The sequence below is a fragment of the Manis pentadactyla genome, chromosome 9 (genome assembly GCF_030020395.1).
Source record: "Manis pentadactyla isolate mManPen7 chromosome 9, mManPen7.hap1, whole genome shotgun sequence".
Lineage (NCBI taxonomy): Eukaryota > Metazoa > Chordata > Mammalia > Pholidota > Manidae > Manis > Manis pentadactyla.
This window is the reverse complement of record NC_080027.1, coordinates 8600411-8626680: the sequence shown is the minus strand read 5'-3', so window position 1 is coordinate 8626680 and position 26270 is coordinate 8600411. Positions and strand designations below refer to the sequence as shown.

The following is a 26270-nucleotide window of genomic DNA, read 5'->3' as shown; positions in this document are numbered from 1 at the left end:
GAGCCCTCCACACACCAGGCCAGGAGGGCCACAGCTGCAGGCAAAGCCCTGCCCAGTCTGGACCACTGGTGAGACGGGAGCCGGTCACCTCCACCCTTGGGAGGTGGCCCCCAGAGGGACTGGGGGACAGGGCAGCCATGTTTACTCAGAGTGGCCACTGGAGGGCACTCCAACCACGTGTGATGGGTTTGGGCAGAGGGGCGCTCCGGGCTGCCGCCCAGGGTCCAGCACTTTCTGCCGGCCGGCAGCGTGACCGTGCCTCCCTTCCCACCTGTCACTTGTGAATAATAACAGTAGAACCTATTGATTCAGTGGTGCCTGGCACACGGTTGGCCCTCAGTGATGGGGACCTGGTCGCTTTGTATGAGGCCACCGGATTCTCACGGCGACCAGGGACAGATGTCACTGTTCACATTTTGCACACGGAGACACTGAGGCCCAGAGCAGTGCCGGTGAGCGGCAGGCCTGCTTGGCCCGAGCCCATGCTTGTCCTGGGACATCGGGCTGTCTCGGTGGAGGGTGGCAGAAGGTGCCCCGTGTACCCAGTCTGCACCCTGCCTGGGGGGCCCGCTGCCGGCAGGGACTCACCGTCCGACTCGGATGCGGCCCTGAAGATCAGGTAGCTGCTGGGGAGGGGCTGCGTGATGGAGCCCACGCTCTCGCCTTTGGGGCCCTGGGGGGGCAGAAGCCCAGCGTCACCCACAGGTGGAGACACAGGTCCCACACAGCTAGGCAGTCTCACTCTCAGACACACACGGACGCTTCCAGGGCCCCAGGACCCCAGCCATGCAGACACAGCAGCAGCAGGCAGGGAGAAGGGGTGGGGACCTCTCTGTCCCCCTTCCTGCTGATGGCCCTGAGCTTTCTAGCTCTGAGCTCCCCAACTTAAGGTGGCCAGAACCAGCATATGCAAATCCAGGATGCCCGGTTAAACGTGAATCTCAGAAAAGTAATAAACACCTCTTTAAAAGTATAAGTATATTCCATGCAATATTTGGACAGCAGTTACACTAAAAACGATTTGACGTTTCTCAGGAGGGGTGAGGGCTGGGGTAGGAGCAGCCGCCTACACGGGCCCATTCCTCAGCCTCCGCCCAGGCCTCCCGGTGGATCATGATCCCTTCATGTCGCCAGGCCCTGGGCCCCACTGTGTGCTCCTCCTGGAGGGCCAGGGACCACATCTGAGCCCCCGCCATCGAGGGACTGAACCCAGGACCCCCAGCAGTGGGTGGTGACGGGCCCATCTGGACCTGGCTGCCCATTTCTGGAGCCCTCTGGGCCGCCAGGGGTCCTGCCCCCAGGCCCCGGGGCTCGCCCAGCGGTACCTTCACGGCCCACACGGACTGGTCCAGCGGGTGGAAGAGCTTGAAGCAGAAGCCGTCCTTCTTGGAGGGCCGCTCGATGAGCTCACAGCAGTGCAGCAGGACGGTGCCCACCCACTGGCCCACCGCGGGGGTCTTGTAGATGAGCAGCACCCCCGGCTTCAGCACACACCACAGTTTGGTCCAGCTCTTCAGAGTCCCCCGGATCTGCGGGCAGGGGCGCCACTGTCAGGGCCTCGGAAGGGCCCCAGCGGGCGGAGGAGGTGGGGCTCGGGCTGCGGGCGGAGTTCTCTTGTACTTTTTAAAAGCAGCTCACAAATTACAGTGCCTCCCAAGAAATACTCTGCAGCCAGGCGCAGCCTAACGGGTGACGTTCAGGGCCTCCCAGGTCCTGGGAGGGAGAAACTTGTTGCCATTCTTCCCTCTTTCTAAATAAATACTCACTTTTGTATCTAGGTTTTCATTCGTGATTTTGTGGGGAATATGAAAGGAGCGCGCTTGGGCCCAGGGCCCTGCAGACCACCACGCTCCTGGCACGCCTGTCATGCTTGCTCTTCACAGGGAGCCTGGAATTTGGCAGCTTTACCTCCACAGCGTTGGGGGGACGTGAGGTCTGCACACAGGCGTCTGACCCCAGCCCAGGCTCCACCACCACGCCAGGGCCCCCGTCTCCCAAGCGGCCGGAGACTTTGCGCCATCCCTTGGGGAGGCCTCCTGGTGGAGCGGTGGCTGAGGCTGCGACAACAGGCCTGCCTGCCGGCCTACCTTCAGGCTGTCGGCCATGATGACTGCGCTGGGGTCTGTCAGGGCGCTGAACAGCTGCTTGGTGGCGCGCTTCTTCGCCTGCCGGTAGTTCTGCTTCTGTGCCTGCACCCAAGGCAGCCAGTGGACGCATCAGGGGAGAAGGCCCCAGGCTGGCACCTTCCCCCGGGCCACCCCTGGGTCTCCACTGTTCAGCCTCAGGCACCAGGACAGGGGCAGGGAGAGGATAGGGGAGGAAGTGGGGCATGGAGGGGGCAGGCTTGGGGGTGGCCCTCATGCCCATTCATCCAACAAGCCACACACTGGCGACCCCTCTGCGGGCCCATGCCCACCTTGAGAGTTTCCTTCTTGGTGACCTTGGCTGTGGGGGACACACATTCCTTGTCGGACCCATTGCACAGCCTGTACTCTGCCTGCAGGAGAGAGACTGAGGTTGGGGGCGAAGGGGCATTGCATGCGGCCTGGTGCTGCAGGGGGCTGGGCAGGGCGGGGCCTAGAGTATGAAGCAGAGGCGTCAGGGAAAGGCGCTGCCCCCCTCCCTGCTGCCCAGCACCCTCTGTTCAGTTCTCCGGCATTCTGGGAGTGGCAGGGGGAGCCCATGCACTGGGGACTCCCATCCTGGGTGCCCTGGGAGGCCCTGCGCTGGGCGCCAAGCCTGGGCTCTCTCCCAGGACTGCCGATGGCTGCGGGAAGGTGGGTGGGTTGGAGCCATGGAGGACGCACAGCCTGCAGGGCCGCGGGACGGGCTGTGTGGGCAGAGCCACATCCGGGGATCTGGGAGCTGGAAGGGGCTGTGGTCCTTTGACAGGGAAACTGAGGCCCTGGGGTGTTAGGGCAGTCAGAAGGAAGGACCAGGACTAAAGGCCATAATATAATATACTAAAGGCTGCAATAATTTATATAATACATATAAAAAGAACAAACCATGGCCAGAATCCTGCCCCCACCTGTTTCAGGCCTGCAAGCTCAGAACGTCTTTATGTTTTTAAGTGGTGGGGAAAAAGAAATAAAAAGAATAATGTTTTGTGAGGCATGACAACCATGACATGGCTGTGTCCACTCCAACGTTAGGGTCCCGCCCTGGCAACAGGGCCAGAGGCCTGCAATGCGCACTCACTTGGGCTTCCCAGGGGAGGCTGTCCACCCACCCCGCTCTCTCCTGGCCCGGTCTGGGGGTTCTGCCCAACGCTGCACCTCCAAGCCTCCTGGCTGGGGAGGAAAGCCTGGTGGTTCCGGCTGCCAGCCTGCTGAGGGTGACAGGCGACTGACACAGCCGAGAGCAGGCCCGGCCCGCACGGTTGTCGCCTGGAGGTACCGGGGGCTGTGGGTGCTCTGCCGGCATCCCCTCCCCTCATCCCCACAGCCACCCATGGGGTGGCCCAGTTGTCATCCCCACTGTAGAAGAGGGAGTCAAGGCCGTCCACTAGAGACAGGGGCTGTAAGAGCCGGGGTGGCAAGCATGAGTGCACACGTGAACTGCCACGGCGCAGGTCACTGCTGTTTTCCACATCCTGAGATGCGGAGGCTGCAGCCCAGAGAGGCTCGGAACTTGCCCAAGGTCACACAGCTCGTGAAGGGCTGAGCTGGGACTGAACTCAGAGAGTCTCAATCCAGACTGCACTCTCTGAGCCAAGTTAAAACATTCCAGATCCTACGAGGCAGGGACATGGGATGTGGTGCCTAGGGCTTTTCTCTAGAAGCCCGTCTTTAGGCTGAAGCCATAGTGATGAGACAGCCCAGTGGCAACGTGTATGCCTGGCCTTGTCCACGTGGCAGGCCTCGGAGGCCAGGGCTGACCCACAAGATGGTCTTAGTTGCCTTTCTGGGGAGCTGGGGTTCTTATGCCTGGTGCCCTCCACTCCCTTAGCACATGCTGCTCCCTCAGCCTGGAATGCTTCTCCCTGTTGCCGGGAAGCCCCTGCTCCTTCCTCAGACCCACTGAGCCACTTCCCCAGAAGGAAGACGCCTCCGACCTCCCTGCTGGGAGGGAGACCTTGATGACACAGCCCTGCCCTTGGCCTGCCCAGCACCTTTTGCAATTATGGGTGACACAGACATTTCTGCATATTGTCCAGCGCTCCTGCTGGGGAAGCTCACCTCCCAACACCCCCAGCACTGGCAGCTCAGTGAGCGTAGCGGATGAAAGCCTGGCTGCACGGGCCCCCTGCCAACTCCCCGCTGCCCAGCTACCACCTGAAGTGCCTGGGCAGAGCCATGTTTCTCTTAGGAAGAGGGAAGGCACCGTCTGGGTTGTAGGCCTGGCTGGGGGTGCACGAGGGGGCATCCCCACCCTGCATCCCTCTGCTCCTCAACCTGCTCAGGGCTACAGGCAATGCCCGCTGGTCCCGCTTTCCTTAGGGCCTTGCTGGAGACCCCATCCGGGCCCCCAGGGCCCTTCCACATGCCCCTTCACAGCAAGGCTTGGTGCAGTAACCAAGCCCCCTTAGAAATGAGGAATGCTGCTCAGAACTATGGGCTTGAGAGCCTGACCCCAAATGTGCACCCTATAAGGTACTTTAAAAAAGTAATTTAGAATGACCTGCACAATTGGAGGAAGTCTACCATCATATATCTGACAGGTGTCTGGTGCTCAGAATATACAAAGAATGCTTCCATTGCCACAACTAAAAGGTGAAGATCTAATTCAGAGATGGGCAAAGGACTTAGGCACTTCTCCGAAGAAGACATTCTAATGGCCAACGAGCCCACGAAAAGATGCTCCATGTCACTAGCCATTAGGAAAATGAAAACCGAAACCACAAGGAGACGCCACTTCACACCTACGGGGTTGCTGTCGCGATTAATAAAAAGCCAGAAAATGCAGGAGCTGGTGAGGATGTGATAAATGCGGACCCTGCTTATCACCGGAGCGACTATAAAGTGGTGCAGCCGCTGTGGAGAGCGGGTTGGCAGTTCCTCAAGAAGGCAAACATGGCATCTTCTAGAATTCTGTACTACCACAGAATTACCTCATGGCCCAGCAGTTGCCTCTTAGGTATGTGCCCCAAAGGACTGCCAGCAGGGACAGTAACGAGCGCACATACACGTGTGTTCACAGCGGTGCTACTCACGGTGGGTGAGGAGGGCGAAGTGCCCCACGTCCATCAGCAGATGGATGGACAGGCCAACTGTGTTTCCCGACGCACGGAAATATCAGCCCCTAGGGACGAGGCACTGAGAGAGGCCACACGACGGGTGAATCCCGAAAACATCGCGCTGCGCAGAAGCCCGCCATGAGCACCACACACCGTACGCGCCCGCTTACACGAAGTGTCCGGAACTGGCAAATCCATGGAGACAGGAGGTGGGGTAAGGCTGCCCGGGGCTGGCCAAGTGGCAATGGGGAGTACCTCCGATGGGGTTTTGGTTTATGGGGATGAGAACGTTCTGGAACTAGATGGAGGTGGTGGCTGCACAATATTGTGAATGCACTAAATGCTGCTGAATTGTACACGTAAAAGGGTGAATTTTATGTCACTTGAATTCTACTTCATTAAAAAAATATACATAGAAATATACATTAGAGCTTGTATCTTTTCCCACGCTGTGTCTGCAAAGCAGCCCATGTTGCTCTTAAGAATTGGTGGGTGGGAGGTGTACAGTGGATACCCCCACCCCCAGCACAGCCTCTGACCATATGTTTGCCTGCTCTGACTGGCCCCTGTCTTCCCTGCTGGAACACGGGCCAGGAGAGCGAGACTTGGTTTACCCATGCCTCCATCCCCAGCACCCACAGCCTGAATGAATGAAATCTGAAATTTGAACCAAGTCAAGCATCTCTGATAACATTTGTATGTTTTATTGGGTTGCAGAGGGACACAATTATGTTTCTGATGTTTTTATGCAATCAACTTGTATCTCAAAAAATATGCACAACCCAAGTGTCCATTGGAGGACAAATGGACCAACAAAATGCAGTCTATCCACTCAATGGAATATTACTGAGCCTTAAAGAAAGAAATCCTGGCTCAGGCTCAGTGTGGCGGTCCTGAGGACACTGCACTGGGTGAAAGGAGCCAGATGCAGAGGGACAGACACTGCGTGACCCCCTCTCAGGAGGGCCTGGAGTCGTCAGGTCTGTGGACGGTGGTTGGAGGACCCCCAGGCTGGGGAAGTGGGAGGTTAGTGATTAATGGGGACAGAACTTCAGTTTGGGGAGATGGAAAGTTCTGGAGATGATGGTAGGGATTTTGCACAACAGTATAGATGTATATAATGCCGCTGAGTGTGCACTTGGAAACAGGGTGGTAAGTCTGGGTTATGTGTATTTACTGCAATTAAAAATAAATAAATATGATCTGACCTCCTCCAGCAGTGGACAGCCCTGGGGCCCAGAGAAGGAAATGCAGGCCCCGGGTGGGGTCCCCACCAAAGGTTTGGCTCCTTCCTCGACTGCGGCAGACTCGGGGACAGGCCTGCAGAGCCGCCACTGACCCTCGCTTGGCAGACGAGGACACGGGCTCCCAGAGAAGCCAGGTCACAGAGGGTCACAGACAGGGGACAGGGCAGACCCCGGGGTCCATGTGCACCGCTCCCCAGACCCCGCAGAACCTGGAGACATCACCCTCGGTCAGTGTCTGGGGCTGAGGCACCTGGCCGGAGACCCTCCGGGAGAACCTAAACCAGCCTGGTATGGTGCCTGGGGCCTCATCCTCAGCCCAGGAAGGCTCTGCCTGGCGGGGCAGGCCCGGGGATGCCAGGGTGGGCCTGCGTGCACGCCCCCTGGAGAGGTCGTCTGGGTGGGGGACAGCGCAGGCAGAGGCAGGAGGAGGAAGGCTCACTCCCGGGGGTTTACCTACAACACAGGGGCTCTGGGCCTCCTTTCAGCGGGTTTTCTGCCCCTGAAGGGCACCGAGAAGCCTGCAGCCTTTTTCTTTCTGGTCTCCTGCCTCCTATTTGGCGTTAGGCCAGGAAGGTGGCTTTGATAAAACAACGACCAGGTGCTGTCCGGGCCTCCATCCCATCCCAGCGCCATCCTGCGCTCTCTGGGTTTGCAGTCCGGGATTTAGCTGCCCCCTAACACAAACGCGTGGGAATCGCAGGCTTGGCGGTGCCCCTGCTCTCCCCTCCTTGAGCCACTTCCTACTGACCCTTGGCAGGCTCCCTGCCCTGGGTCCTCTTACCGGTGGCACCTTCGTGGCAGAGCCTGGGGTTGGCGGCCCTTCATCCCTTGGCAGCGCCGGGCCGGTGGGCTCCATATCCTTCCCTGCAAGAGAGTGTCTGGAGTGAGTACTGGGCACGGCGGGCCGGGCGGCTCCTCCGGCTGGCTGCCCTGCGTGTGGCAGGCAAGGGGTGGGCACAGGCCGTCTGGGTGGGGCAGGAAGCCAGCCTGAGGCTGTGGCGGCCAGATGGACGCTGCCCCCGGAGGTCTGATCAGCATCAGCCAGCATCTGAGTGTCTCTGCTGGGAGGGCCCGAGACCTCCAGCCCCCGCCTCCACGACCTGCTGGAGGGAACCCCGGGTGCCACAGGCACTGGTGTGGCATGTCCTTGGGGGTGGTAAGGCCAGGCCCCCCAGAATTCTGACAAAGGATGTGGTGTCCAGGCTCAGGCACACAGCGGGCTCAGTGCGCGGGGACCATGCCCGGCCTGCTCCCACGCCCCGAACCCTCTGAGAGCTGGGTTCTCCGAGGAAGAGCCAGCAGCACCCTGTCGCCTCCCCAGCTCAGCTGAGAATGTGGGAAACGGGAGGTGTCTACATTCAGCCCTGGGGACATAGCTGCCCTTCCCCTCTGCGTTGAAGCAGGTTTCCATTTCTAAAGCTCGGGATTAAGGGCAGGAGGGAGAGGAAGATCCTCTCCAGGGCCTCAGGCCAGCGGGTCATGACCATGCCCGCCCACTTCCTGTGGCCTGACGCTTACTGCAGGGTCCCTGGGCCAGGACTCAGGGGAGGGGTAACTGCTGGGATAGAGGGCTGTCCTGGGACGTGGGGGTGCAGCAGCCCCGGGAGCTCTGCGGACCCACTTCTCCAGGGCGCTGGGAAGGGGCTGGGGGCTGAGGGGCGGGGCCTGAGCTCCCTGCTCGGCAGACAAGCCAGCAAGGGGACCTGGGGAGGTGACTGCTGGGACCCCGGGTTCTCCCGGGGCAGGAGAGGCCCTGAAACTGCTCTGCTCAGGGTCACACAGCTGCCCTTGGCCAGGGCGGCCTGGCTGTCTCTGCTTCCCATCCCCAAAGTGCCCACACCCCTGAGCCAAGGCTGGGCTGGGTGGTGAGCGGGAGGTTTCTGATGCCAAAGGCCCTCTCATTTAGGTGCAGTTTTGGGGGCCCGGGCCTGCAGCTGTCAGAGGTGGCCCCCCATGCAGGTTCTGTCTTTGGTGCCTGGAGGGCTGGGGCCTCACAGAACCCAAGGGAGTCAGGTGCGGGCTCCCTGGAAGTCGGGGGCTGGGCATTGGTTCTGCTCCTCACAGCCTGTCCACACCCCCTCTTGCCTTTGCCCCCCAGCCCTGCCCACTCCCCTGACCTTGCCCAGACCTGTACTGCCTGGGCCAGCTGCTCTGGGACCAAATCCCTCTGAGACCCCCCACTCCTGTCCAGAGCTGTCTGGCTCCCCCACCCCTCCTCCCCTGTGGCGGAGGTAGTGGAGAACAGAGGTCTGGTTTGCTGTCCCAGGCGTCTGGCAGCCCACCTGTGCCAGGAGCCTGCTCTGTGACTTCCACATGGCCCTCCCCATGTGGCCTCAGTGTCCCCATCTGCTTGATGAGACTTTGGATGGGCAGCCCCCAGAAGCCCTGCAAGTCCAGACAGTGGACAGTCGGCCTGACGCTCTCTAGGCCTCCTCCAGGGACAGGGTAGACACTGGCCAGGAAAGTTGGGGTGTCTCTTCACTCCCAAAGCAGGGTGGAGGTGAGAGGGTATCTCACTGCGACCCTGCTTACCCAGAATGACTCAGGAGAAACGGTAAGGAGGGTCACGGCGAGATACCGTTTCAGGAGGTGCCCCCACTTGCACAGGGGCACCGGGAAGGAAGGGCCGGGGTGTCTGGGGGAGCAGCCAGACACGGCGAACAGCCCAGCATCCTTGGCTGGCGGGCGTGTGCGGAAATGGGTGATGGAAGCAGCTGTGGGTGTGGTGACCTGTGTTCTGGGGGCCCCGCGCTGCCTGCACAGGCCTCCTCGGCTGCCGGCGGGAGGTACTACCGGCAGCCCGTTTTGCAGGTGAGAACTGAGTCCCATAGCTGCCCGGGGGCCGGAGGGCTGGGGCTGGGACCCGGGAGACCCGTCCTCAGAGGCGGTGTCTGGAACCCCAGCACCACACCGCTTCTCCCAGGGCAACGGGCTGCCCTCAGAGCCAGGGGCAGGGAGCCCTCTGCTGACCTCCACCTGGCTCACAGGTGATGGCGCTTTACTGCCTTGCAAGCCTTTTGCCCATTTTCCCAGCACCAGCAGCAGGGGTAGGTGAGCAGAGCAAGGCTGTTGCCCTCACCAGATGGCACAGAGAGGGGAGGCGAGCTACCTGAGGGCACACAGCCTTGCCCGAGGCTGCGCCCCCTGCGGGCCCGGCTCCCCTGCCGCACTGACCTGGGCTGACCGGGCAGGGCTCATTGTCTCCTCCGAAGAGCAGGTTCCGGGTGAGTTTCCAGGGCTCGATTTTCTGAGGGGTAGAGGAAGGCGGACACAGTGAGAGGCGGCGCCGGAGAAAGGCCTCCTCCTTCATGGCCTGGGCGCTGGGGGGCTTCTGGAAGGGAGGGGGGAGACTGCGGTCACTCCTCCTGTCCACACGGAGGCCAGCGGCTTCCCACCCACCCGAAAGGCAAGAGAGACACCACAGAAAGTCAGGGGCGAGAGGCAGGGCCGCTCGGCCTTACACGGGGGTCCCCACTGTGGGGTGACTCGGGAGCCGGACGAGGAGGCGCTAGTGGGTCTGCAGCGGTGAGCCAGGCCGGGACCGGCCCTCGGGAAGCGCCGTCCGGGCAGGTGGGCCCACAGCTCTCTGAGGGCCTGCACCCCAGGCCTGTGCTCAGTGGCCTCCGGAGGACCCTGGCTGTGGCCAAGGGGGCCTGGCCCCGGTTCACAGGTGGGGCTGCGCCTCCCCTACAACATGGAGTAAAGCGGCAGCTCCCCGTCTCCTGCCGCCTCACAGTCCTGCCTGGAGGGCTGGGGAAGCAACGGCAGCCACGGCACGTCCCCACCGATGTTAGCCCATTTTATAGGTGAGAAAATCGCGGCTCCAAGAGCTGAGAGCCTTGCCCGCGGCGGCAGCTGAAGAAGGGCTGGCAGGGCCGGGTTCCATCTCCTGATCCTGCGCTCTGTGCGCAGTCTGAGGGCGTGCACCACAAAGGCCCATGGGCCACTCTCTCCTCCAGGCCTGTGGCCGCCACCTGCTGCCTCCCTGGGTGCCCCTGGGGCTCCCCGCCCAGCGCAGGACGGAGGCCTCCCTCCTGCACGGGATCAGCAGACTCATGGAGCCCTCCCTGCTGTGGGGCGTGGTGGGACAGGCGGGGCCTTGGGAGCCAGCAGGGTGGCCCAGGGCCCCAGTGGCCCCAAAACTTCCTCTGGGCTGGGCCTGGCCCGCCCCTGAAGCTCCTGCGGTCCTGCCCACTATCTTGTCACCAGGCTGAGCCGTTCCACAGATGGGGAGACTGGCTTCAGAGAGGTTGGGGTTTTGGTGCAGTCACACAGCTAATCCTCGGAAGTGCCTGTGTTTGGGCCAAGTTGGGCCGATTCTCAAACCCGGTTCCTGGCTCCGCCCTTTCTGGTTTCAGCTTGACTTCCACAGACCCACAGCTGGGGGCAGAGTGGGGGCCCCTGGACAGCCAGCCGCTGCTTATTGGAGTTCCCGTGGACACGTCTGCCTCAGCGTGCCTCAGGCCCAGCAGCCAGCTTCCGGGAGGAGGCCAGCCTACCCAGCCACCCAGACGGGACTTCTGGGCACCCAGGCTGGCAGCCAAGGGAGTCAGACCTGACGCTGCCCAGGGGTCCCCAGGAGTGTGCAGAGGGACCACGGCGCAGGATGTCCCCTCAGCTGGAGCCTCACTCTTCTTGGGGCTCTTACAGACTGGGGGCAGGTAGAGGGGCAGAGGGGCCGCACAGCCGGAGGCTGCTCACAGCCCAGCCTGGCTGCCCCAGGGCAGGGGGCGAGGGCAGGGAGGCCACTGGCCACCTGACCTCCCAGACCCCATCACATGCCTTCTCCGGCACTGCAAGGCCCTGGGACTCGGCATGTGACTCCACCACCCACTCATCTGCACCATCCTCCTTCCCTCCTTTCATCTGTCCATCCATCCAGCCACCCAGCCAGCCAGCCATCCCCCATCCGTCCATCCTTCCGTCCATCTTCCCACCTGCCTCCTGTTCTCCTGTAGAACCTCTTATCTGCCTCCGACCTGCCTGGGCAGGGGGGCTTCGGGGGCTTCTGCGGACACACCTCCCTCGGCCTGCCCACGCCCAGCCCAGCCAGAGGTCCTACCAGCCGGCGTCAAGGCGGGGGGACACCGCTGTGTTCACTGCAAAGGTCAGTCCCGATCACCTCTCCCCACGGGCTGTGCACCGCATTTAGGAGCAGACGCCATGTCCTTGTCCCTGTTTTCCAGTCTCCGGCCCCACCCACTCTGGCCAGGCCACACGGGTCCCTTTCTGTTCCTGGAAAATGCTGAGCCCATTCACGTGGGGCCTCTGCTCTGGAGCTCCCCCCAGAATGTCCTGGGGCGCTCTCACCCACATCTGGGCAGGCCTGGGTCCTTCCCACACGCTGCTTAAATGTCGCCTTCCCTAGGGTTGCCGCTCCTTGGCTCACACAGTGTGAATTCTCAGCATGACATCCGTGTTCTTGGAGCCTCTCTTTTGCATTCCTTTCATCTTTGCTAACTCTTCCCCCACAGGATGCAAGTTCTGCGGGAGGGGATGCGTTTGTCCCCCCACTGCGGCTCCCCTGGGGACCGGCAGCAGGGGCTCTGCTGTTGCCCTGCCCCAGAGCTCAGTACCCAAAGGCTGGTGTCCTTCCCCCTTATCTGCGGTCCCAGGAGGATCCTCAGAGAGGGGACCCAGGTCGTTGGGGGGTCGCCCAAAGGCTCAGGGCACGTCCTGTCTGGGCCCATCCAGGGTCCTGGGTTCTGCCAGCCTGGCCACAAACATGTGTCCTACCTTCACGGGCCTCCCTGACCCCCATGGGACTGGCCTGTGGCCCCCATGCCAGTCACATTTGCTCCCCAGGTGCCCCCAGGGACTGGGACGATGCTCATCTGTACACAGCCCTTGGTCTGCAGTGGCCCAAACCCTTCCTTAAATGAGCCGCTCCCACGTGCAGGGGTGGCTCTCCTGGTCCTGATTATTGTAAGGCCCACGTGTCCGAGGGACGCTCCGGGGCTGGAGGAAGGGGCCCCAGGTGCCCCACAGCGTGAGACTGTCCCTGGCACAATGTCGAGGTGACAGCTGCAAGCGAGAGCCTCGGGTAGTAGTCCAAAAGGTCACGTGTGTCTGCAAGAGGAGGCACCCAGCCCAGAGACCCCAGCCCCTGAGGAAGGCTCCCACTGGAGGCAGAAGAAGGGACATTGGCTGGGGAGGGACAGGATGGGGTCAGTGCGTGGATGTGGCCCGGCCTTGCCCTGCCAGCCCTGGCTGAGGCTCAGAGAGGTTTGTAGGCCTGGAACTTGGCAGGAAGGCACTCTGGCCTCCTCCATGGACCCAGGCCAAACCATCCTTTCCCCAGCTGGCCTGCAGGGGGAGGACCACAATCCCCCTGGGTTGAGATGAGGGCACGTCGCTTCATGCCTGGAAGCGTCCATGGATCCTGAAGCCTCGGGAAGCTTTCTTTCTGCCTCTGTGTCAGGCAGTGGGCGGCACTGCTGGGCGACATGGCATCACGGTCTGCTGCTGTGGCCCTGGGCCGACCTGCCTGGCAAGCAGGGCCCTGTGCCGGGGCCCATGCACCCCTGGGACCAAGCCCCCAGGGCCCTCTGCCTCGGGAGTGTGGGGTTTGCTGCAGTGTTGGGGCCCCGCGGTTCTGGGTGGTGGTGGGTCTGGGGGATCGCAGCAGGTGGGGACACTCTTCCTGGTCAAGGGCAGGTGCCCACTGGCCCCACTCCTTGGGCTGCGGAGGCTCAAGGTGAGGCAGGCCCAGCCATGCACCCCTCCTCCCCTTGGCCGGTCCGGGCAGAGTGGATGCAGACCCCCGGCCTATGCCAGGCCACTGCCCGTCTGAGCCCGTACTCTACAGACGCAGACCCCAGAGGGCCTTTCAGGAAGTAGTGCAGGTACCAAACTTTAGAAAAGGAAACACTTAGAGCTCGGGCTTTGCATGGAGATGGGGCCCCCTCGCAAGAACATGGCTCTGTGAGGAACTTCTCCCAGAAGCCTTCCTGAGCCCTCTGGCCTCAGGAGCCATCTGCCCGTCCTGGGCCCAAAGCATATTTCCCCATTTGAGTCTTGTCTATGCGGTAGCTCCTGTGCTGGGCTGGCTGGGCTGTGTGGCATGTCCGGCTGATTTCCTGTGCACCCGCTCAGGCCCCGCATGTGTGGGGCCTGTGCAGCGTCTCCAGAATGAGTCAGCTCATGGCTGGTAAGGGGGTTCAAGGGAGGCAGGAGCTGCTGGGGGTCGGGGTGGTCCAGAGGGCCTGGAGTGAGCAGGGCAGGGCCCCCGCTGCAGCCCTCCTCTGGGAAGGTGGTGGCCATCCAGGGGGCGAGGGACATACCCACCCCCCTGATGCCCTCTTGAGTCCCAGCATGCTCCACACCCTTAGCCCCCTGCACCCCAGGAGTGCACCATGGGGTTCCCAGATTTCTCAAGTGGCAAACAGCTGCAGGAGCTGTGTCAGTGTCCTGAGGGACTGGCCACTCTGCTCAGGCCACAGCCAAGACATACCCCCGGCAGGGGCGTGGACAGGCTGCTCCCCTTCCTCACGGCTCCCCATGTCCTCCTGCCCTGCTGGGGTCCACGGGCCACAGGGAGTCGAGGGGGTGGTGGGGAGGGCTCAGGGCTCAGGTCAGCTCTGACTCCCTGCATGGGCTGAGCAGGCATCAGGGTGAGGACCCCACATGGTGCTGGGCCACAGCAGGCGGAGTGCAGGTCAGGCCTGCCTGCCTGGGCCAGTTCCGTGTCCCTGAGTTCCGGCACCTTTCTGGGCACCTGGCAGGTGACCAGCCCTCGCATCCCACGCCAAGGCCAAGAGGCCCACAGCAAGGAATGGAGGGCAGGTGCGGAGCCCACCCACACCCGCTGGGGGCTGCTTCCAAGCAGTTATTTGCCTCTGCCGGCTGGTGACCCCTCTCCACCACCCAGACACCCACTTCAGGCCGGAACAATGGGATCCTTGTAAAGGACAGTCACTGGTGCCTTACCAGGAACACCCAGCAGGACACGGGGCCTGGTTATCTGGGGCCCAAATCTGCCAATGGGAGAGCCGAGGCTGAGAAGAAATCCAACAGAATTCTGGGCTCACTTCACATCCCACCTGCAGGCACGGGCGTGGAGGGGACAACTGTGACCATATTCCTCTGGTCATCCCACAGACGTCGGGGACCACACCGAGGAGGCAGAAGCATCCAGCCTCGCCTCCGATGGCTGCATGGCCTCAACTAGCCACCTCTGCTCTGAGTCTCTGTCTGTAAATGGGGATCTGCTCTGAGCAGGGGGCGGCCAGGTCCCAGGCCCAGACAGGCCTAGGGATGCGCCTGCAGCAGCCGAGATGGTGCACCATGTGTGATCAAGCCCTCCAGAGCCACGACTGTCCAGTGGCTTTCTTAGCAGTGGCCCCATGGGACGGGTCAGCGCAGCTATGCTGGACAGAGGAAGGGCAAGGGTTCCCGGGCAGGCGCACGTGGCTCGGGCCACCAGGGGCTCACGTTACTGGCGGAGCCGAAGCAGGGCTTGCAGCATGCCTGCAGGAATGCTTCCACCTGAACCATAAAAGGCTGCAGGGAAAATGCTCCAATCACGGGTAAGGTCAGGGACGAAGCACCACGAACGCCCGTGCTCGGCTCTGACCACGCGCACCTGACGGAGAGGTCGGCGGGTCCTAGGCCACCAAGTCAGCACCACACGCTTGCATTCCAGACACTTGCTAAGGTGCCAAAGCTAGTGACCCGAGGACCCTGCTCAGGGGAACCACGAGGGCCTCCAGAGCCACCCCACAGAGGCCACCCCATGGCCCAGCCTGCCACGTTTCTGGGCCCTCTCTGAGAGCAGACACCAGCATGAGGGTCCAGAAACGTTCCGGGCTGTTGTGTCCTGGCTGGACGGAGCTCCGATGCCCACCCACCTCATAGCCAGACTGGGATCGGGCCCAAAGGGGCTTTGGGATGGGGCTTCTCCAATCCATGTGCTGTGCTGTTGGACCTCCTAGGCACCCCAGGCCTTTTTGTACATTTTATCCCATCTGATGTGATTCTTATCAGAGCTTTGAAAGATGAACTTTAAAGATGCAGAACCCAAGGCCCCAGCAGGGGTAATGACCAGGCTGGGCCCTTTCTGGAGGCACAGCTCCAAGCCCTGCATCCCCTTGGCACTTGGAGATGGCTGCGAGCAGGGCTGGAAAGGAAGGGAGAGGCCAGGCTCCTGGGAGAGGGGGTGGGATCCGGGCCTCCCACAGACAGACACATCCCAGTGGCCACGTCTGGGAAATGTCTCCGTGGGGGAGCCCTGAGTCCTGGGCAGAGGCAGGAAGTGCTTGCCCTGCTCAGGCGTCAGCCATGCCTGGGTGTTCTCCGCTGACTCAGCTGGGTCATGTGGCTGCGGGTTAAGGGCCAGTGCCTGGCACCCGCCCACCCGGCCTCCTGACCAACCGCGGGCCAACTGCATGCTCAGCGCCACGGTCAGCTGGCCCAGCCACTGCCCATTTGTTCTTCCTCGGCAGCTGCCAGTCCCCTAGTTCTAGGGAGCCCCAGCCATGGTGGCCAGTGGCCAGTCAGATGTGGTCCCAGCTGCAGGCTTGTCCTACCTGTGCCACCCAAACCCTGTCCACTCCGGCCCAGCTCAAAGGAGACTTTCGCTTTTGGATAACTGCAGCCTGGTGGTGGCACTCTCAGGGGCTGTGTGACCTGGCAGGGATGCAGGGGAGGACTATGGTGAGAGGGGCATTAGGAGCCCAGCCAGGAGATGGGCCCCCTGGGGGGTCAGGGGCCCTGCCCACTCTCGGATCAGCACCGGATCTCAGTGTCCACATCAGAGACAGGGAGGCGGGTCTGGGCTCCCAGAGGGACCTCACCCCCTCTTCCAGCATGCTCACACCCATGCTGCATGGCTGACCTGCCTTGAAGTCCTCAACAGTCTAGAGGGGATGCTCCCAGGGGTGCTGACATTACCGGCCACCCCCTCACGTGACTCCTGCTCAGTGTGCCACTGCCAGGGACAGCCCCGCAGGTGGCCTGCCCCAGTTTGGGGCTGACAGATGGGCAATCGGGCACCTGACGCAGGGAGGCACTCAGCCAAAGCGGGGCACACCACCCGTCTGGAGCCCACGGCTGCTCAGCCTCCCTTATTACAGGCCTGGGGGCTCCAGCAAGAAAACTAGAGAAGGTGGGCCACAGGCTGCTGTGGGCCACAGATGACGTCTGCCTAAGCCACTCCCAGCAGGGGTGGGACCCTGCGGCTCCAGGAGGCGGGGCCCCTGCAGTGGGGGTCAGGGGCTGGCAGGTCACTGCTGACCCTGAGGGGGCCTGGGGGCTCCAGCAAAGCTGCCCACTCCTCCAAGTCCCTCGAGCCTCAGTCTCTCCCACTGCCCACCACCATGGCACCTCCATGGGACCTTCTGCAGCTGCTCAGGGGATCTGGGTATGCTTGGGTGGTGGACCCAAGGCTGATGCTGAGTGGGTCCGAAAACCAGGCAGGTAAGTGCACCTGCCCTGGAGGAGCAGTCGGCCAGCAAACAGAAGGAAGTCCAGGAGGGCTGCTGCCAGGCAGGTGGAGCCAGGGGGCTGGGGTCAAAGCCTGCTGGGGGATCTGGGGGCATCGGCTCTCAGCCATGCAGTGCGGGAGTGGGTGCAGATAGGACACACCTCATAGCATCTCTGCTGAGGACCTCCCTGCAAAGGAGAATCTGGCCCAGGCTCCCTGTATAGCAGGTACCATCTTAGACTATATTAACAGAGGTTGAGCCCCTAGAAGGAGGGAGGGGATGGTTCCAGTGAACGCTGTCTGGTTAGGCTGCTGGGTTCTAAGCATAAATGGGCAGCCTACAGCACCTCTCTCTGGGGAAAGCCAGGACGGCGCCATGGGGGACGGGTACCCGCGGAAGGGCCAACTGCTGAGCTGTCCCACGTCCTTCAGGTGACTGATGGCATGAGCTCAGGGCGGCAGGGCTCATGGCGGAGCCTGAGATAGCCACCATCTGGGGAAGTGGAGGTGTGGCGCCCGCAGCCAGGAGGGGGGAGCAAGCCCTTCTGTGGACCGTTGGCTTAGCTGGCAGGGCTGAGGGGGACGGGATGCCCACCAAGGAGACTGGGCAACATGGCGCTCCCACGACCCGGGGACCCCAAAGGCTTAGGTCTCTCATAGAGGTCACAGTTGTGGGGTCCAGGGGTGTGGTTGCCACAAAGGGCTCCCCGTTTCCTGTCTGCATGCCCCCTACCCATGCCCCAGCCCTGCAGGGCCCCTGGGCCAAAGCCCCAGCTGAGCTGGAAATGGGCCGAATATGGTCAGGACCAGGAACCCGGCACCGAGGCCACACCGGAGCTGGTGTCACTGTGGACCCTGCAGAGAGGTGGGTCCTGCCCCACTTGCTGACCGAGGGCACTGATGCAGGTGTGGGAGGAGGGCCACAAAATCTGCTTAGGAGCCCCATGAACAACCAGAGGCTCAGCCCGACTGTGGGGGACAGTCTGGGTTTCCTCCATGTACCCCAGCCCAGTCCACTAGCAAACCAGTCCTCCCTCCAAGAAAAGGCACGCTCACGCGTGTGTCACCTCCATGTGACTTGCTGGCATGCATCATCTTATATGCCAGCCAGTCTGGCCCCGGCTGCTGGGTGCTGGGGGAGGGGCACACCTGACACGCACGGGGGAGATGAGGCCCTGATCCTGCAGGACCCACTTTCAACAACCCAACCCCGTGCTTACCCCTGGGCATGTGAGGTCTGTGGAAATCCAGCACCCAGCTTTCCCAGGGGTCCCACCAGGTATGTCCCACCTGGACTGCCCCTGAAGCCAATGCCGGGCCCAACTGGAGCACGGTTTCTGCACGGCACCCACCAGCCCAGGACCAAGATCACAACCAGGTGCCTGCTGCCCACACTTCCCAACCGTGCCCTTCCCTGGAGTCTGGGGGTGCCCCGGGCAGGTCCTCTGGTCCAGAGGCTGAGGCAGCAAAGCCAGGCTGGCCCAACTCTTGCCCATCCCCTCTAGGCTGGCACATGGTGTGTGGGGGCTACAGAACCCAGTCCCTGCCAGAGGGCCCCAGGGGCAGGAGGCCACTGGAGACAACACCCCAGAGCCATCCTCCCCAGCTCCACCTGCCAAGGGCCAGGGGTCACAAAGTGTGGCGGAAGACGCTGACTGGCACTGGGAGGCTGGGGCATTGACTTGGGGGGTCAGCCCAATGCCTGTGCAGAGAGGCCTGCAGACGGGGATCCCCGACGTGAACATGGGGACCGCAGTGCCCACCACTGGCATCTCCGTCCGGCCGTTTCAGGCCCTCCGCCTCCATCTGCACTCTGGTCATCACCCTCCTCAGCAGGGGGTGCTGTCACCCACCCGCAGCACGGAGGGCGCGGAGGCTCAGCTTGTTTGCTGCGTGGCCCCAGGGGGCTCTGGGCTGGCGGAAGCCCTGAGGCACCATCCCAGAACCGGCCTCGGGCACAGGCCCAGCCAGATGTCCTCCTGCGACTTGCAGAAAGACTCCCCTCCCCACCGCCCACTGCCCAGCACCCACTGCCTCTTCCCAGGCGTGCCTTTCATTTGGGCTCAGCTAGAGAGAAGTGTGATCACAAGTATGGGTCAAAATAACTGAACTTCAGCCAAGAACCAGCTCTCTCAAATACATAATCTGGAAGGCACGGTTCAAGGGCCACCATATAACGTACAATTCTACTGCTCCCTCCTTAATACCCAATGGGCTTTGGACTCCACAACCTGCTCCTGGCCTGTCCCGGGGAGCAGGGTGAAGCCACCTTTCCTAACGCCGCCCGGAGTCTCTCCTGCAGGGAGCGAGGCTCCCGGGCCCGGGTGGAGAGCGGACGGGGGCGGGGGCCTGGGAGCCGCCCTCCGCTCCTCGCCAGGCAGCGCCTCTCGGGGCCCTCCCGGCTCCCGCAGCCTTAACCCCGTTCTGTGTGCCCAGCCTCGGTGAGCAGCCCCGGCTTCCTCACCAGCCCTCAGATCCGGGAGGCCCCGCTGAGTTGCCCCACTACCAGAAGCCGCTGAGGACTCACTAAGAGGGGGACAGGCCCCCCAAAGGAGGGAGAAGGCAGACTGCACGCGGGTCTGGCCGCACCGGCCCTCTCGGTCCCCCAGCGTGGGGCTTCCACAGGGCTGGGCTGGCTCCTACACGGCAGCGAGGCGGAAGGCTCACCAGGTTCCCAGGAGACGGGCTTTGGGGCTTCTGCCACAACTGGAGTTGCACAGAGGGCCTGGCTTCACCCGCGTGGAAGGTGGATCCTCGGATAAACCGCAGACCCCCCACCAGCTGGCCAGCTCCTCAGCGGCTCTCACGGAAGAGCACACCCCCCGCCCGCCTCCTGCCCTGTTCCGGGGGCTGGGAGATCTTAAGTCTTGGAAGCAAAACAGACCCCAGGAGTTCAAATGCTCTGTTTCCTGCCTTCTGTCCATTCCACAGATGCAGCAGCCGAGGCCCCTAGAGCCTCGGTTACTGTCTGGGGCCATGCGGCCGGTGAGTGCAGGCCCCTGACTCCCAGCTCAGCTGGGGCCCCGGGCTTCATCCTGCGGCTGAGGGGGCTGCCCACACCTTCTGTTCTCAGAGCTGGGAAGCCCTCCACCTCCTTGCCAGACCCCCAGCCTTCCTGGGCCTGCTGCCTTCAGGAGCCCAGGTCCCCCTCAGTCTGACGTGCCGCCCTCTCGTCCCCACCCCCAGGTCCTGCACACAGTGGGGCAGCACGGACTGTAAGAACCAGCCATGGCTGACTCCTGTGACTTGATCATTGAGCACCTACTCTGTGCTGTTCTGCAGCCTGACCCCACAGGTTTTCCGACGTGGGCAAGGGGCTGCCTGCATTTTTCCCAGCCGAAGCCACCAGACTCTTGCCTGGCTCTGGGCCCCTCCCTTCAGCCTCCATCATACTTACCCTCTGACCCACTGAGGGCAGCTGCTGGGGTGGGGGAGCCCCGCCTTCTGCTCCCTTCTGGGATGACCCTGGCAACCCCAAGTCACGGCCTCCACCTGCCCTGCCCCGGGGGTTTATGGGGAAACTGGTTGTGTCAGAAGTCATGTGTCTGGCGGGGAAAGTGATCTTGCCAGTCAGGCGGGAACAGGCCGGCACAGGGCTGAGCACCCGCCGCATCCTGCCACAGTGGGGACAGTCCAGGACGGTGGCCTCGCGGATGTGGATGTGGTGACCCAGCCTGCAGGCCCCCAGGCCCTGCCACCAGCCCTCTTTGCTCACTGCACCTTCAAGCCCACCATCCTGGCCCCGAGCAAACTCCTGGCGAGGAAGCATCAGTGTGACATCGGCCCGGCCCCTGAGACATGGGGGACCCCACTGAGGGCCCCCAAAGAGACCAAAGGACAAAGGAGGGAGAAACAAAAACACGTCCACATACTTGGTTGCATGTGCGTGACAAGGAGAGGAAGCAGCCCAGACACCCACCAGCTGGTGAGCGGATACACAGATTGGCATCCATCTACACCGCAGAATACTATGCAGCCATCACCAGGAATGAAGTGCCGGCAGTGGTGACATTGGGTGATGGACACTTTCTTTAGAAAAGCTCAAATTTTCATGTCATCAAATTTCCATAGATCACCGTCACAGGGGCCAGTGCCCCCAGCAGACCCTGGCCAGTCCCAAGGTCTGTGGCACTGACCCCCGACGCTCTCACTAGGAGCATGGTCAGCTCTCTGGACCCCATTTTACAGATCCCAAAGCAGGGGCTGCTCGGGCCCAAATCCTGCCACATGCAGGTTGCCCAGTGGAGTCACTGAAAAGTGGGGAGGGGTCCAGAGACCCCCAGTGGCTCCAGGCCCCCAAGGCCAGGTGTCCCCGAGACACCAGAGCTAAGAAACTACCCCCAGGAAGAGGTGAGACGGCAGGGCTCATCCTGGAAGTTCTGAGACCTAAATTTGGTCTGTTCCCTGACACACGGTCACACTATGAAATGACAAGTTCCAAGGCACGAAGCACTACCTAGCACCTCCTGAGCAGCAGGTGACAGCTGGAAATGAGGCCGAGAGGGACGGGGGATGGAGCGACTGCTTGGGGCTGTCCTGGGTCACAGGTCCCTGCGGCTTGGCAGGGGCTTGCTGCTCTCCAGTTCAGATCCTGACAGCCCCCTGCACCTTTGCCTTACCCCTGCCCTCGGGAATGTATCAGAAAACCCAGCCTGCCAGTCAGGGCTCCCTTGCCCCCACTTCCTTAATGGTCCCCAAAAGCCTCCCTTTGGTTTCAAGGGACAGCCCACCCCAGTGGCTCCCCAGCCCCTCGTGGGGTCAGACCCCATATCAGCCTGTGCGTGCGAGGGGTGCAGTCCTGAGCCCACACAGCCACCCGCTCCGGGCTGTCCTCTCAGGCTGGGGCAGGAGGTCTGACACCCCACCCCTAAGAGCCAACAGAGGTCAGTCAGAGGTCAGTCAGAGGGGACTGAAGGCTGGCGGGCTTCCCCTGGCCCCAGGGAGGGCAGAAGGCTCGGCTGCTTCCTACCCCAGAGGCGAGAAGTGACGCAAGAACCTCGCAGTCCCACGTCACCGGCAGAGGCAGCAGTGGGGTAGGGGCTTCACGGGGTCCTGAGGCCCTGAGGCCCCTTGAAGCGAGCTAACAGGTTTCCCCCAAGAGGGGGCGTATGAGGGGCCTGGGCAACCACATGGTGGCAATTGAAATAGACACGTATTTTTTCAGCCTGGGAGCCAGAAGAGCAGAATCAAGGTGTGGGCACTGCTGGCTCCCTCTGGAGGCTCCGCAGGGTCCTTCCTGCCCCCACGGCTTGGGGCTGCCAGCGCTCCTGGGCCGTGGCCAGCCTCGGCCTCGTCTTCACATGGCTCCTCCTGTGTCCGTGTCTCAGACCTCCCTCTCCTTCCCCGTATGGTCCCTGAGTCTAGGGCTGACCAGACGGTCAGGGTGATCACAGACCAAGACCTCCATTGAAGGCATGTCAAAGCCCTAATTCCCAGGAAGGCCACACGCACGTGTTCTGGGGCTAGGCCTCAGGCACACCTCTCTGGGGGCCGCCATTCAACTCACTGCAGGGTTCTGGGGCGCCCAGCCCAACGGACCTTGCTGCGGGGGTGCGGGCTGCCACATTGCTGCCATCCACAGGAAGGTTCATAGACCTCCCCTCTGTCCACAGGAAGCCCTCCTGGCATGGCCCAGGGCATCTGCCATGCGCTGGGGGTATGGAGGAGACATCACAGACTGGAGCCCTCAGGCCTGGAACCAGCAGGGGCGGAGTGCCGCTTACGGCATGTGCACCCTTTGCAGAGCCTGAGGCCAGGCCGGGCAGGGGGCCTGGGGCCCACCAAGTCTGGGTCGTAACCCAAGCCCGCCAACCTGCTGGAACTGCCGACCATCACACACTTTGTCATTGGAGGACGGTCACACCACTCCCCCGATGGGGCAGGTGGGCTGGGGGATACCTGGGGCCCGTCCCTAGGGGCAGCTCTACCTGTGAATCAGGTCCACCCGCCTTCCATGTGTGCCACGCCAGCCCCAGCAGCCTCTAGCCCAGGGCAGAGGGCCAACCCTCTGATCTCTCTGCCGCCTCCATGGAGGGAAACCCCTGATGGTCACCCAGAGCTCACGGGTCAGCAGGGCAAGCAGGTGTGCTCTCTGCGGAGGGTGGAGAGGGGTCTTTTCAGTGGGTCCCTCTAAGGATCTGGGGAATCCTTGAGAGGTGAGGGTGAGAGAGAATGCTATTGGAGGTCCAGCCTGAGAGGAGGCCCGGATGCCCCCCACAGGCGTGGCTGTGGGCCTGGCACCTGGGTTGGTCTGGCTGTCCTGCCTGGCACTGGGTTTCTTCTGCAGCACCGCTGAGCTGCCAGCATGCCCCGGCGTGTGCCCTGGGTGATGGGGAGGCTTCTCATGGGAGGGGGGTGTCCTGGGGGCACCTCCAGGGCTTGGGAGAGCGCTATTGGCCTGTAGAGCCTGTTCTAGCACAGGGCACAGACTGGGCGTCAGGTGGCGTGGAGCCCCCTTCCCCGGCGGCCTGCCATCTCTCCTTCCTCATGGGCCCCCACGCCCAGTCCTGCCACACCTGGCTGGTTTCGTGAGGGCAGAGGAGCCTTGGTGCTTACAGTGCCCCCACCCCCAGCACTGGGCACCTCCCTGGAGAGGGGACGGGGTGCCTGGCCGAGGCTGGGGGTGGCCGGTGGCCGGGAACGGTCTGGGCCTCAGCTCTGCCCCAGGGATCATCTGGGCCTCCACTGTGAGCCGGCAGAGCTGTCACCAGGCTGAACATAAGAAGTCGGAGATGCTGAGCCCCAGGGGATTGAAAGGAGGCCCTGCTGGGCCTTGCAAGGGGTAGGTGGCCCGAGAGCACGGAGTGGGGGGAGGCGGGGGTCCTGCCTTCCCCGGGCCCCAGTTCTGCCAGCCCCTGGTGAGTGCCAGTGATGCTTCTGACACTGGCTGGTCTGCATTGCCTAGGTGTGCATTCGTCAGGCGCTCAGTGACCGGACGGGACCGGGCTGACCGACTTTCACCTTCAGAGTTGCTCCCTGGGCCAAGAGCGGAGTGGGGGGGGCCCGTGGCCCAGAGGCCCACGGGGACGCCGCCAGGCAGGGAGGAAGCAGCACCCAGATTCCCCCCGGGGTCTTTTGGAAGGGTGGGCTCCACCCCACCAGGAGCTCCTTAAGGTCATGATGGGTGTCCCGGGTGTGACCTCCAGAACCCTCCCCATTGCCCGCTGCTGTCCAAGGCTGGCAGTGGGGCCCTGCATGTGGAAGACCATGGGGCCGGTCCTGGGAACCCTGCACAGACCTGGAGGGCTCACAGGGAGCCCCGACCTGCCGGTGACACAGCTCTGCTGTGTGGGCGTCTCCTGGGCAGTTATAAAGGCAGGTGACAAAGGAAGAAATGGGGCGGAGGACGGGAGTGGGGCCCCGAGGGTCTATTTTGGACCCGCGTTGGGGTAGGTGAGAGGCAGCCGCATCTGCCGAGGGGCCTCACGTACGCGGTCCTCTCTGCTGTTGTGAGGTGACATTTCCATCACACAGGGTGAAAAGGAGAGGCTCAGAGCTTTGTCTGGCAGGATTAAAGGGAAGATTTCATAAAAGCCTTAAAGTGAGAGAAGAAATGAGAACGACATTAGAGATCCGGCCCCCCAAATAAGGCTCAGAGTTTAAGACTGAGAACAAGCCAGGCGCCCCTGAGGAGATGGACAGGGTGGCGGCTGGCGGGATCCGAGGCTCCCCCTGGGCAGAAGCCAAAGGACCCTCACCCCTCCCTGAGGTAGGGAAGGTCAAAGGCAGGAGGTACTTTAGACTCAGCCAGCTGGGGGCAAGCAGGCAGAGCAGCCAGGGGCCAGGCCCGCCCCAGGGTGGGCCGCAGCCTCTGCAAGGTGTGGACCCCGGCTCAGCCCAGCCTGGCGCCCTGCGCACGGCAGAGCCGTCTCGGGACCCTCCGGGCCTGCATCAACTGCCCCGGCCCGGTGAGCTGGCCCTCCCAGCCGAGCAGGCTGTGCGGCTCACAGCAGCCCCTGCAGGTCAACAGTGCCAGCCCAGGGTGCTGTGCCCAGTTCCCACAGGTGTGGGCTGGGGGTGGTCACCCTCTCCAAGACCTCCTCTTCCAAGCGTCCTGCCCCGCCGGGTGGCCTGGAGGGGGCGTGATGGTGGGCTCAGTGACGGCGGGGCCTGGGTAACACAGCCTCTCCCTATGCTCCCCACCATCACTACTGCCAGAACTCTGCCCCTTGGCCCTCACCCGCCCACTGAGCTGCAGCCTGGCGGGTCCCCGGCTCAGAGCCCTGCAGGCCATGGGGGGGGGTGCTCTTATGCACGTTTGCTAGGTGCACATGGCAGCCTTACCCAGACTCCATTTTACATCCTCTGTGACCCCACCAACAAGAGGAGAGGCGGGGCGCTGCCCAGAGCTGCCCACCTAGGGTCACCGGAGCCCCTGGCTCAGCTCCAGCCCCCACGTCAGTAGTCCCCCAAGGTGAGGGCAGCCTCCCACTCCCTTTGTTCCTCTTTGATCGTCAAAACGACCCACTCCTCGCTGACCTGTCAAGAGGTGGTCGCTGCCCTGGCCAGGTGCCAGGCAGCTGGGGGCACAAGCCAGCCTGGTCATCGCCCAGTGAGCTCAGGGCCAGGTGCTGGCATACACAGCTTTAGGTCTTTGCACATCCCTTTCCACCCTGAGTACTCATCCCTCCTTCCTCAGCACACACAGATGTGTACACACACACGCAGACACACATGTGCACACACAGCAAATTAGGGGTGATCCCAGCATCTGAACCTGATCAGCTGCCATTTCGCAGTAGCATTGCCCCAGGGTCCTGTGAGGGCCCTGCTGGCCGAGCGTCAGTGCCCTGGGATCTGGGCAGAAGGGGCTCCAGTGCTATGGAGCAGTGTGCCCAGGCAGCCCCCCTGAGAGGGCAGCAAGGCCTTGTTCTCGGGAACCAGAGTCCCACGGCCCTTGGGAAGGAGACGGGGCCATTTCCCCTGTGCTTTTTAAAGACAGCTCTTTTTAAGGAATGTTTTTGGTTTCTAGGTAAACACACATGATGCAATCAAAGCTGCTCCCTCCCCAGGTTCCCTCTGCGGGGCCAGGGATCAGCTGAGAGCCCTGCAGCCCCAGCTGGGGAGGAACCAGAGGTCCTCAGAGGCACTGTGATGACCAGCCCAGAGTGGGCATGCCCAATGCCCAGGTGTGGCTAAAGCCTTAGGAGGGTGCAGTGGGCCAGCAGGGGCTCTTGTCTCAGGGGCAGGTCAGGGGCCAGGAGGCCAAGATTGCCGTCTCTGGACCCTGGGACACCAGGGCCAGTGGCCTGTGCCCAGCAGGTACGGCGCTGTGAAAGCTCACTGGACCATCACTGGTGCTGGGCAGAGCAGGACACACCCCTCCCCTGTGGGGTGGGCTTCCCCAGTGGTTGCACCCAGCATTCGCTCCCATCTCAGCCCCGACTCCCTGGGCACTTTGCCTATCTGGAAGCCTCAACAA

General features: G+C 62.6%; 1 protein-coding gene across 5 annotated transcripts in view; it reads right to left on the bottom strand.

The window, feature by feature from the left end:
- The window catches only part of OSBPL5 (oxysterol binding protein like 5), a 58669-nt gene that overhangs the window by 17917 nt on the left and 14482 nt on the right, over positions 1-26270 (bottom strand). For 2 of the 5 annotated variants that reach the window (XM_036875808.2, XM_057506719.1), the window contains exons 2-7: positions 9601-9673; positions 7208-7290; positions 2417-2497; positions 2088-2189; positions 1326-1529; positions 589-673 (exon numbers count right to left, since the gene is read on the bottom strand). In XM_036875808.2, coding sequence (XP_036731703.2) covers positions 589-673; positions 1326-1529; positions 2088-2189; positions 2417-2497; positions 7208-7282 — 547 coding nt within the window. In that variant the 5' untranslated portion in view covers positions 7283-7290; positions 9601-9673. Of the gene's footprint in view, positions 1-588; positions 674-1325; positions 1530-2087; positions 2190-2416; positions 2498-7207; positions 7291-9600; positions 9758-20246; positions 20634-26270 lie in introns of those variants that run through there. The other 3 variants (XM_036875811.2, XM_057506718.1, XM_036875810.2) reach the window with 2 other exon arrangements.